At 38.9% G+C, this 13,651-nt stretch overlaps 1 protein-coding gene across 1 annotated transcript in view; it reads left to right on the top strand.

Moving 5' to 3' along the window:
• Window positions 1-861: 861 nt before the first annotated feature.
• Window positions 862-13,651, top strand: part of PACRG (parkin coregulated) — a gene marked incomplete at both ends in the record, with an annotated part of 502,240 nt that continues 489,450 nt past the window's right edge. The window contains one exon of the mRNA XM_080700312.1: window positions 862-999. Within this exon, the coding sequence (XP_080556438.1) occupies window positions 862-999 (138 nt within the window). The remainder of the gene's footprint in view (window positions 1,000-13,651) is intronic.

A 13,651-nucleotide genomic window follows, 5' to 3' on the forward strand; every position in this document is an offset into this window, starting at 1 on the left:
GGGGGCGTGGCCTGCGGGGCGCGGGAGGGGCCGCTGCCCGCCGCCCTTGGGCGCCGCGCGCACCGCCCGTCCCCGGCCAGTGTCTTCCGTGGGGCCCTGATCATGGCGGGGCGGGGGCTGAACACACACACTGTGCCGGGGCAGCCCAGTCTCCGCGGCCGCGGGTCTCGGACAGCGGCGCCCCGTCACTGACAGGTGGCACGGGGGGCGCCCGAGTCCCCGCCGGCCCAGCCCGGCGCAGCGCCACCCTGGGCGCGGGGCGGCGCAGAGAGGCCGTGCCTGGCAGGCACACACGTACCGATCATGGTCACTGGGCAGGCGGCGGCCGCGGGGCGAGCGGGGCGAGCGGGGCTCCCCACGCGCCGCGCCCGCGCCGCAGCGGCTCTCGCAGCGGAAGCCCTCCAGGCCTCGCGCCCCGCCCGGCCGTCGCACTGCGCACGCGCGGCTGCGCGGCGCGGGGCATGCTGGGAGTTGTAGTTCGGCGCGTCGCTTCTCCTCCGGCCGCCGCCGGCGCCGCCACCGCCCGCCGCCCTTTCCGGCGGGAGGCCCAGGAAACGTCCGCCGCGGAGGGCGGGGCTACGCGCCCGCCGTGTAGACGAGTCGCCTAGCAACCGGGAGGCTTGCCTTTGGCAGCTTGTTGCAGCTGTAGCCACCGTCCTGCCCTCTTCCCGCCCCTCCCCTCCCCTCGACTCCCTTCACCTAGGAGCTGCCAAACACCTGGACCAACCTGGGCACTGGGAGGAGTGAATTTCTACCAGTAACGGGCCGTTTTACAGTTTCTCCCGACCTCCTGCTCACATCCGTAAAACCCACTGATTCTTTCACTACACTTTGTATAAGAACAAGACATTTCCCAGGAAGATGGTGGCAGAAAAAGAGACCCTGAGCTTAAGCAAATGCCCAGACAAGATGACGAAGAGGACCAAGCTGCTGACGCAACAGCCTCACTCCCTGGTTTCTGAGGGCTTCACAGTCAAAGCCATGATGAAAAACTCAGTCGTAAGTGATTTTCCTCCATTGAACGCACTCGCTCCGAATCAGCGGACCAGAGGTTGGAGAGGTTGGCGGGGGCCTGGGATGGATTCCCAGCCCCTGGCCTGGGTAATCTTCGCCAACCCAGCAATGGCTCAGCCACCTCGAACCGTGCCCAACAGTGTGTGGAGGTTAGGCCGGCTTGTTAGAAGGCTCCCGGGCAGGTGATGTACTGTGGCTCCGTATAAACACCATCACTCAGAACTTCTAAACCCCTCCCAAATTACTCAGCCATGTAGATGAGAGAAAAAGTTCCCCTTTACTTATAGATGCCTAAACTAGCCCCACCCAGCAAAGGACCTGGGAAGGCGATTTCTTAGAAATCATAAACTCGCATAATTTAACATGAGCTTATATACAGGTAGGAATGAGAAAACCCATTAAATAATTCACGATAATAATTTTATCTATTCAACCTAGGACCTTTTAGAATGTCTTAGAATTTAACACCATTCCTGGAGAAAGATACTGTCCTGTTAGATTCCTGAAATGCAACTTTATATGAATCCTGCTTCCTGCTTGGCCTTTTAAATACATGTTAAATAACCCAAGCTCTAGTTCAAGTATCTCCGCCTATTAACACAATTCATACTCACTTATATTATTTGTAGTGATTAACAAAAGATGTTATCAATGCCATTCAGGGGAAATATTGAAAATGCACAAATGGTTTAGCTACATGAATGATAATTTTTGAAACCTTCGTATTTAATAGCTTTCAGTTTGATATGCTCAGCCAGATTTCACTAGAGTCAGCACCTGCCTGGGAATGAGACGTTGAATAATAAGTGAAGATTTCAAATTTGTGTAATTTACACACTGGGATAGTTTGACTTATTAAATGTCAATTATTCATTATGTTAAATGAATAGTGGTGTTTTCCAGTTTCGCGTTACTTGTTGCAAACCTAAAACTAGCTAACTCCTAAACCACATCCATAAAATGCATGAATGGAACAGTTTACCTATAGACTTCTAGGCCAGATTCCTAGGTTGATACACAAAATGATATATTTTTTTTAGAATGAGTGTTAATTGATGTGCAATAGTTAAAATACTTGGAAATAGACTAAAAATTCATGCTAGCGGTAACTGGAGACCTTTTTCATAGATTTTCATATGAATAAGTTTTCAGGGAAATCAAGATAGTTCATATATTAGCAATACAGAATACTATACAATATTTATGAGTATAATTTTAATGGTTTTTCAAGGTTTATTTATTTATTCATTTATTTATTTATGCGGTACTGGGGGTGGAACCAAGGGGCATTCTGCCTCCGAGCTGCACACCCAGCCCCATTTTTCATTCTTTATATTGAAACCGGGTCTCACTGAGTTGCAAAGGGCCTCACTAAGTAGCTGAGGCTGTCTGCAAACCATTATCCTCCTGTCTCAGCCTCCTGAATGCTGGGATTACAAGCATATGCCACTATACCCGGCTTCAAAGTTTTATATTTTAATGTGCTTTTATTGGTGCATTATAGTCTCATATTATAATGTAAATCATATTGACAATGACATCCATTTACATAGCACTTGGTGGGCCCTGCAAAGTTATATTTTAATATCACAAATATATTTTAAAATGTTTTTTTTCTCTTTTTTCTCTAAATCTATGTTCATACATTCTTGTATCATGTTAATTCTTTTGTCATTCTTGTTGTTATTTTGTTTTGGTACTAGGGATTGAACTCAGGGGCTTTCTACTTCCAAGATATAGCCTCACTTTTTTTTTCATAGATACTGGGCTGGGATCTATATATTTTTTAAGATTTAATGGAGTTTATTAAAAAGATAGAAATAGAGAAGACAGTTACAGCCCCATGCCATTCAGGAGTGGCATGGGGGTGCTGGTTCGAAAGAATTCACAGCTATAGATATATTTTTTAAATAGTGTGTCACTGAGTTGCTGAGAGTCTCACTAAATTGCTGAGCCTGGCTTCAGACCTGAAATTCTCCAGTTTGAGCCTCCCAAGTGCTGGGCCTGTCCGTATCATGTTAATTCTTTAAGGCAGCCTTGCACTAGAAATCATAGTTCTGCAAAATCAGGTATTTCAGAGTTGCCAAACGTCGTAAGTATGCTTATAAGATAAGAAATGATTATAAAACAACCATTTAAATAATTTATTTGGCCGGGCCTGGTGGCACACGCTGTAATCCCCACACTGGGGAGGCAGATACAGGAGGATGGTGCAGGTTCCAAGCCAGCCTTGCTGGCTTAAGAGACCCTGTTTCCAAATATTAAAAAGTATAAAATAGGTCTGGGAGTGTATCCTGCAGGTAGAAGGGCTTCCAGGAACCCCAGTACCACAAATAATAATAATAATAATAATAATAATAATAATAACAACAACAACAACAATAATAATAATAATTTACTTGAGGCAAACCACCTTTTCTTTCAGGTTTTAAAGGGAATATCAACATTCCCTCTCTCTCTCTCTCATACACACACACACACACACACACACAATATTTGGTAAGCATAAGTCTAGTTTTGAGAATAACAAATCAAATTTTCTATTTTTAGTGCTCTAAGATAAATCTACTACAGCAACAAAAAGTCTTGATAAAAGAAGGATAATACTGTTTATGCAAAGTAACTACAAGTGTACAGAAAATAGAAGTTTATTTTCTTGTATAATATTTATATTTGAACGTTTTTGTTTTCAACATTGCAAGCAGATTCCTCTCTCCATCAGAAGATATAATCTATATGCCACTTTATAGCTTTTCATATTTAAAACCCCACAGTTTTTGGGGGGTTTTTTGTTTGTTTTGTGGTACTGGGGATGGAACCCAGGGGCATTCTACCTCCGAGCCATGTTTTTTCTTCCTTATTTTGAAGCAGGGTCTCACTGAGTTGCAAAGGGCCTCACTAAGTAGTAGCTGAGGCTGTCTGCGATCTCAGCCTCCCAAATGCTGGGATTGCAAGTATGCACCAACACACCAGTCTTTAAAAACCCACATATCAAAAGCCAACACCTCCAATCATTTCTCCAAAGTTAGGACTCACCCTCAGTCAAATTCATGCTCATTAGATATGCTATAGTTCCAATGTTCTTTCCACAAAACTTACATAACCATCCCTAAGGAGTAATCAGACTCATGATGTTTCTTTGAGAGTGCTGTAGTGATTTACGTATACAAACCTTATCATAAACAGATTTAATCAGATGGGCTGTGCAAGCATTTAAACAATCATACTCTGTATATGAGAACATAAAATTATTCACAAAATAAAATTAAATGGAAATGGAAAGTTTTTATAATCCCAATGACAATTGTTATTCAGGAGTAAGTAGTTCCTTTTTTGCCATAAATTTTTGTGCATTCGCTATGAAGATAAGTAATTACAAAACCCTTGCAATCGAGAATAATATTCAAATTATGTTGTTATAATGCTTACCTCTAAAGAGTTAAAGGAGATAACATAATCTGAGGATTTCATAGTTCAAATTTCACCTGTTAGGATACTCTTTGGGTATGATGGAGCCCATACCAGAAACAAGTAACCCCATATTGTATTATTTGTATTTAAACAAAGATTAGATACTTTCTGTGCTAATATGCCATGTCAAAAAGTAAGGGAGGAAATGGACCCAGGCCTACAGTGACACAGAAGTTCACTTCAACTTGAGCTTTAAATTATAACTTTCAAGCTGGGTGTGGTGGTGCACACTTGTCATCCCAGTACTTGGGAGGATGAGGCAGGAGGATCACACAGGTTCACAGCCAGCTTCAGCTACTTAGTGAGGCCCTCTGCAACTTAGTGAGAACCTGTTTCAAAAACAATACAATATGGCTGGGGTGTAGCTCAGAGTTAGAATGCCCCTGGGTTCAATCTCCACAATCTCCAGTGCCACACACACACACACACACACACACACACACACACACACACCAGCTTTCCTTGCCCATTGATTTTTTTTTCAAGCATTATGGGTATGTGAGAAAAAACTTAATATTATATATAGTTTTATATTTACCAATAATATATTCATCTAACTCATAGTGGTTATTATTAATATTTACAGACTATTCCTATATTGATTTGGATGCTTTAAAAGAGAACAGATATCAATAGCTTAACACGATGGAAGTTATTTTTCTCACATATAAAAGTCCACATTTGTAGGTAACTGCAGGAAGGTGGGTAATGTGTTTCCATGTACTGGGTCTGGGGGCAGAGGAGCCTAGTATGTTCCTTTTTCATATCCTGAAAGATTATGCCTGGGCCAGTGTGGGCTCACCGCCAGCAGAACCAAATGCCTCAAGATGGAGGAAAGAGGGAGCAGAAAGCTCCTGCAGTGGGGATGGCCCTTTACACCACTCTCACTGGCATCTCACTAGACAGATCTGGTAATGAACACACACACACACACACACACACACACGCACACACACACGCACACACACACGTATATGTGTGTATGTGTGATATAAGGTGCTGGATGTTATATCTAGGGACTCATTCATGCTAATCATGTCCTCTACCTGAGATACATCATCAGCCTCCACACACCTGTATTTTACCTTTTTTGTGTGGAATATAAACAGCTGTGAAAGATTGACCCTTAAAGCATCTCCCAGGCCCCACACATGAGGAAAAGGGCCAAGAGGCTTATATGGTTCCAAAAGGGCATAATCTTCAATGCATACTTTAGTCAGGGGGGAATATAAATTAGTAGCCTCCAAGAATAAGACCAGAAGAGATGGAGAACAAGTAGCTTCTTTGAAGTTGGCTAATCATTTCTGCTTAAATCCATCGCTACAGTGTAGCTACAGTGTAGGCCACAGCTAGTTGCAACAGAGGCTGAGAAATGTAGTCTCCAACTGGTAACTCTGTGTCAAGCTCAAACTGAAAGTGCTTTATTACAATAGTAAAGGGAAGAAAGGATATTAGTAGCTAATTAGATGTGTCCAACATCAGCTCTAAATGTGCTTATACCTTTAGTGAGGAAGAGGACAGAGACAAAGTAACTACAGTACAAACCAACGCACGTGTATGTTAGGCTTACAAATACTTATTTGGACCAGTGGATATACTAAAGATAAAGGAATCAAGTAATGCTAACCTGATAGAGGCCTCATCACATTCGGTGTAGGTATGTGTAATATGCAAACTGGTCTCTCAACTCCACCCATCAATACATTATTAATACAGATCTTTCCAGTACAGAGTCGACCATTTCACTGCTCAGAGCGTCTAGAGCTCCCTACCAATTATTTATAACATCATTGTACTTCCATGGGGCCAGCCAAACTTTCTATGATCTAACCCTATTTTGTATTTTCTGTTACACCCCCTACTGCTCTCATTTGCTTCAACCAATCTAACTTCAGGAAAGTAATTATTCATGTTTATAATTTTGCTTATGTTGCCCTTCTCTGTATTTATCTGTGTACACCAATTCATTCTCTCATTAGGTAACAAATAGCTACTGATCACTAGCTATGTGCTGAGCACCGTTTTAAATGTTAGTAATTTATCAGTCAGGAAGAGAAAAAATGCTATAAAGAAGCTTACATTTTTGTGTCCACAAAATGCCGGCTTTATTCGGAAGACTTCCCTAATTGTTCCTCCTTGTCAGCACAAGACAGAAAGTCACCTTTTATTTATTGTTTTCTACTTTATACTACAGTTATTTCTGCTCATGTTTTATCTCCTTATATAAATTCCCTGTGAGGACAGAAATCTACTTCTCTCACTCATTGTTAAATTTTAACCAGAGCCAAACAGTATACTAAATAAATGTTTGGTAAATGAAAAAAAAAGCAATTCTGCTCTTTCTTCTTATCTCCTTCCCTTGCTCTTTCTAGTTGCTGTAGTTTATTTTTGTCTCTCGCTGGGGTTTTTTTTTAATCGCCCTAGCCTAGAAATTCCCTTTAAAACTCAGCCAAATCATGGCATTCCTCCTCTAAAATCCTCAGTGGGCTCGTTTCACTTGGCAGTAAAGCTAAGTTCCCGCTCCTTTAATGCCCCGTGGCCTGGCTCTCTTGCCCTTTTAGGCGCCTGTATTAGGGCTTTCTCCCCCATGCATCCAGTGCCCTCAGTGATGACCCCTCGCGGCTCCTTGGTACACCAGTTGATGGCTCCCTTCATGGCTTTGCCTTTCCACTTCCCTCTGCCCGGAATGCAGGTGCCATGTCTTGATGCTTCAAGTTTATGTTCAAACTTTACTTCTTAGTGCGGCCTTCCCAGACTACTTAAAGTTTCATCCTCTTAATACTCCCTATCATCCCCACTCCAGCATATCCATCTTCCTTCTCTGCCTTTTATTTCCCCCTATAATATTAATTAGCTGAACCCGTGTTTTCACCCACTCAGTAGATTCCTGAAGGTTAGTTTGTACTACTTTTTGGGTTTGGGCCAAATGAAAAAGTGACTGTATTCCATTCTCTGAGTAACTGACTTTAAGTTAGCATCTTCAAAGAAAATACTAATGATGTTATATAAATATTAGAGGATCAGAATAATTGACAGATACTTATGCAATATTTTATTTGCTTATGGAAGTTATAACCCATATTAGAAAGTTCCAACCACAAACACTATCAAACCCCCATGGCTCCCTCCCTAGTCGCTGCTCGAACACAGCCCCCGTTTTACCTAATCCTGACTTTTGTCAACAGCTTACATTAGCCTGTTTTATGGACCTATATATATAAAATCAAGAAGACAATTGTTTTGTGTCAGGTTTCTCTTATCAAAATTATGTTTTTCTGCCGGGCACGGTGGTGCACTCTTGTAATCCCAGCATTCTGGAGACTGAAACAGGAGGATCTCAGCCAGCCTCAGCTACTTAGTGAGGCCCTTCACAACTCAGTGAGACCCTGTTTCAAAATAAAGACTAAAAAATAGGGCTGGGGTGTCGCTTGGAGGTAGAATGCCCTGGGTTCCATCCCCAGCACCGCAATATATATATATATATATATATATATATATATATATATATATATATATATATATATATATATACATACATATACATGTATGTATGTATATATATATAAAACGCTATATATATATATATATATATCGTTTTTCAGATTCACCCACATCATTGCATACAATTGTAATTGCAAACAAATACATCATATTTATTTTGAAATCCCCGTTTTGTGTGTGAACATGCCACCATTTGTCTATCCCTTTCTCTGATAAGTATTTATGTGGATTCCATTTTAGGACTGTGACAAATAATGGTCCTAGGAAATTCTTTTATTCTTTTCTGGAGAATACATATATACATGTCTGAATATATACCTGGGAGTAGAACTGCAGCACCTTAAGTCATACTTTTATTTGGCTTTAATAAATTTATCAAAATTGTTTTTCCAAATGATTTTTTAAATTCCACCTTTTGCTGGCTCTCTGTGAGTGCAGCCTAGATAATAATTAGTATTGACTTTATTTTGCATTTTAAGTATTACAGAGGATGCATAATGTTTTCTCCTTGCAGTTTCAGCATTTTACTTTTATTGTGACTAATAAGGTTAAAAATGTTTTTATATATCTGCTGGCCAAATATATAAAAAAGGCATTTACTCATTTTCTCTCGGCCTGACTTGGCTTACTTATTAGTAGATTTATTTGCAGATTCTATTCTAAGTGGCACCACAACTGTGGAATCCATCTATTGTGAGTGTGTTTTCCTGCTCTCTGAGCTTCCTTTCCATTGCCCATGATGAATTTCATCCCTCTCTCTTTCAACTATATACTCTGTGGACGAAAAAATTATTATCCCAAATATATTTGTGTACTTCTTTAAAATGTGTTCCTCAAAGAATTTCAACTGATTCACTATGAAATACATATCATTTAAGATACACACTTTGAAAATAAATTGAAACTCTCAGAAACAAAATAGAACAAACGCTAGTGAAATAGTTAGAATGGAAGGCCTGGGACAAAGAATAGGAGAATCAATTTTGCCATTCCTAAGGCTCAGTATATTTATTGATTGATCATCAGATTTAATTCCAAGCTTCTTGGCATCCGATACTAAAAGAGGAACATTACACAATTTTCATTATCATAAGAGAAGAAGGCTATCAGATCCCTGTAGAGAACTGAAACGCTGTCTACATTGAATTCTCAGAGAAATTGATCGTGTAGCATTTTAAATATATGCAATGCACTGAACCTACATTTTTACTTATTTTTCTTTTTGCAGTACTGGGAATTTGTACCTCCGAGCAACACCCCCAACCCTATATTTTAGTCTTTGTATTTTTAAAATAGGGTGTCACTGAGTTGTGAAGGGCCTTGCTAAATAGCTGAGCCTGTCTGCAAACTGCAATCCTCCCGTCTTTGCTCCCGAATGCTGGGAATACAAGCGTGCGCCACCACGCTCGGCTCATTTTTACTTCTTACAAGAAATACAGTAGTGATTTTCATTCACAAAATATTGCACTGGGCTCTGTACATGATATTAAGATCTATCTTGGCGAATAGGATTTTGCATGAGATTAAACTGATACAATCCATGTATGTAGGCTTTTGGTGGTCCAATTTCATCCACAAATAGAGTTCATAATACCCAGAGGACTGTGTGAAGTGTATATTCTTTAGCTCTGCTTCTCAGTTCATTTTATAATAGGAGCAAGGTGACTATTGTTGGGGTGGGTTGGCAGAGAGAACGTGTAGGAGGCCATGACAAGCCCAAAGCTGGGTGTCCTGAGAGTTCAGGCTGGGGACGTCCCCTCGCAGAGGGTTCTTGTTTGCTGAAATGTAACAGATGAGGAAGACCTAAGGGAGTTGGGGGGGGGGGTTGAAAAGACTTAGAAAAAGATCAGGATCTCTAGCCATTTGGTTCTCAATCTTCATTTTTGGTTTGCTTTGTCAAAAACAGTTATGTTGTAAACTATACACTTTATTTTTTATTTCTTTTCTTTTATTTTATTTTTTGAGGGTCTGGGGGTGGAACCCAGGGGCATTTGACCTCCAAGCCCTATTTTTTATTCTTTATTTTTTGAAACCGGGTCTCACTGAGTTGCAGAGGGCCTCACTAAGTAGTTGAGGCTGTCCACGAACTGCGATCCTCCGGTCTCGGCCTCCCGAATGCTGGGATTACAAGCATGTGCCACCTCCCCCGGCTTTTTAAACTATACACTTTATATGCATGCTGGACATTCTGCAAGTTGTGTGTTTTTTATAGAATATATAGACTGCCCATGCTTACCTCATGGAGAATATAACCTGCGGGTTTGTGCATAATTATAGTACGTATATACTTCTACAGCATTAATACTTGTATAGTCTTTGTATAGCTTATCGTATGTATTATGCATAATTGGCTGTGCTATACTGTTATATCTGGCAGTACTACTGGTCACCAGAATTACCACAGACAAGTGAGTGATGAAATACACTTCGATGTCACTAGGCAGTAGGAATTTTTCAGCAAAACTCACTCACTAAAGTTAATCACTTTTTAATTATTTCTACATTACTATATGCTGCATGTGTGTATGCATGTGTATATGTGTGTGTGTGAGTGTGAGAGAGAGAGAGATTGTAAACATGTCATTAATATATTTTAAATTTCAGAATCTATCAATGTAATTTATTGTTCATTTATTAATTTGAATTTTCCTTGATGAACTTACTTAGGATTTGGGTTTTTTTCCTCTTTTTCTCATTATCATCTTGTCAACTGATATCAAAATTCTTCTAATTTTGATAACAGATTTATTTCTACTTTTACAAATATTATTCTTTTGGGGTTTTGATTGAATTATTTCAGCTTTCTTAATACTTTTTATTATGCTCATACAAATTACGTGCTTGTTATTTAAAAAGATATGTAATTGTGCTTTCGCTCTTCAGTTTTATATAGTTATTTTTATGAGGAATTATATCTCCATTGTTAGGGCATTATCATGTTTTGATTATGATTTTTGAAAGATACATTTTGTGGTTGATGGTTATAATTTAGTTTCTACAGTTTAAGCTGCCCACCATATATTAAAGTTTTAGTCTAGAATAAGACCTTTTTCTCTTTTTCTAGAAATTTTCTGTGGAAACTTAAAAAATGATACCTTTGTCTATCGATATTCTGTACTGTTAAATGTAGTGTAAGTGCAAACGAAACTTAGAGCCGGGCGTGGTGGCGCACGCTTGTAATCCCAGCATTCGGAGGCTGAGACCGGAGGATCGTAGTCACAGAAGCCTTCTGTAACTTAGTGAGACCCTGTTTCAAAATAAAGAATAAAAAGAAAAAAATAGGACTGGGATGTAGCTTGGAGGTAGAATGCCCCTGGGTTCCATATAATATATGTGTGTATTTTTGGTTAATCTTGGATCTTGGACATATTTGAAATCTGTATGAAAGTATTAGTATTGCCCCCTATGATAATCCATAGAAAAGTATTGTTTCACAGGTGATTGTTTAAAGATTTTAAAACCATAACATTGTTAACATCAGCTTGTCATTAAATGTTTATGGCTTTTATTATGTTGATAAGTAAATGGAAAATGCAAAAGAAAATAGGACATAAAGGAGCATCAGAAATAATGGAGGAAACCATCAAAAGTTTTTCTTTGCTTTTATGTATTCATGTCATATGACCTGTCAAATTCCTGTTTAGGTCTGAAAATGCACTAACAATAGGTAATCACCTTTACTTATACTTAGTTCAGGGATCAGAATTTGATCATTTGTCCATACTATTTCAATTGTTTCATTTTCTGGGAAAGGTAGATTTTATACTCAACATCATTTTTAAAATATTTAATGCCTTTAAAAGTGAAATTTTAAAAAGAAGATTCAGTGAGCTCTTTCATTTTGCTTGTTTCCTTAAGGATTAAGAAAGTAGGTTCTTCCATTTTTTGCAGATGACATAATATTTTTCTTCTGTTTTGCTGAGTAGAATTCCATTGTGTGTATTTTTAATAATTTTGTAATCTATCAGTTGATGGACACCTACGTTGGTTCCATAAGTTGGCTATTATGAATTCTACTGCTGTGAACATGGCTATGCATATATTACTGTAGTTCTCTGATTTGGGCCCCTTTGGAAATATAACCAGGAGGGTTTAGCTGGATCATATGGTAGATCCATTCCTGGTTTTCTGAGGAACCTCTGTAGTGGCTGAACTAGCTTGCAATCTTACCAACAGTATAGTATGTTGTCCCACATCCTCACCAACATTTAATTTGTGACAGTAAAGAACTATTATCCTCATGGAGAGATTCTTTTTAAGCTTTCCATAAAAGTGGAAGAATCATAGCCTAGGCAGAAATTTAAGATGACGTTATATGAGAATTTTCTTAGCAAAGTTACCATCATTTGGGGAAAATATATGTGAATTGATTATAATATAGAAAGTAATTATGTTGTTTAAATAATTCACAATTTAGATTTATGCTTCTCAACTAATTCACATTAAATGCATTGATGTAACATAGGTTAGAGAAAGTAATATTAGAAAAATATGATTATGTAATAAATGCCAAATAGAATAATAAATACAAGGCAGATCATAACTAACTACCTTCATTTTGTGGAGTTTTACTTAGAAGAAAATTCACAGAGAACTATATTTCACAGACTGTCCATTCTAAATTAAAGTAGCTATGAATAAATAGCCCCTGAAACAAATAGTAAACCCTTTACCAAATCAACTGTGGCCTGCACTCTGTATTTAAAATCAGTTATTTTACATGATAAAACAGCAACTTTCTTTCCAAATTGAGTAAGATGACACATTGTTAGCTATTTTCACATGAACACAAAAATCATTAGAATTTAACACTGCATTATATTTAAGTGTGATTTAGAATTTTAAATGATGTAGTGATCAGACACAGAACAGGGACAGTTGTATAAGATAAATATTTGTAATTTTAAACAACAATGATAAATTCCACATTTATGCTTTATTTCCCATTGAAATTTCTTGAGTAAATAATATACCACATTTGCTGATGGCTTCACTAGATTATGCATACATTCACAGTGCTTTACATGCACACAATTATCTTCCATCATTATTAGGAGTAAATATGAAAACATTTTAGGATAAGATCGTCAATTATAGCTTTTACAAGGTAAATTGTAGAGTGGAAATATTTACTGTCTTTGTCACCCCTCCTCTCAGTGCTTTACACAGTCACAAAGGAGAAGCTCAGTAGCAAATATTTCCTGATTGTTTAATCCGAACTTATTTTGTGAAAGGAATTCAGCAATCAGTGTCTGTCTACACCCATTCCCCATTTCTTTCCTATTGATAACTTATAGTAAAAAAAAAAAAAAAGGAGGTGATTGGCTAAGAACTTGCTCCTAGGTAAAGAGATCTCTCTACAGATAACATAGGCCTTCTGGGCTTTAGGATTAATGCTAACTTGAGTTGATTTGGAACTTATCAACACTTGATACTACTACTGTAAGATGACAGGAATGGTGTTTTCATAAAAACAGAAGAACAGAAAACTCCTGGCATCTATAAAAGGCATGAGCCAGCACTGGCATGGTGGCCTATTGGACATGACTGAAATACTCCAGTGACTTATGGACCTCAAGCACCAGCTTTGTCCAGAGCTTATACCGGCATAGACAGAACCCATGAGATGGGCTGAGTCAGGGTAGAACTTAACAGGGAAGAGCTA

The sequence above is a fragment of the Muscardinus avellanarius genome, assembly GCF_963383645.1.
Source record: "Muscardinus avellanarius genome assembly, chromosome: 8".
Classification (NCBI taxonomy): Eukaryota; Metazoa; Chordata; class Mammalia; order Rodentia; family Gliridae; genus Muscardinus; species Muscardinus avellanarius.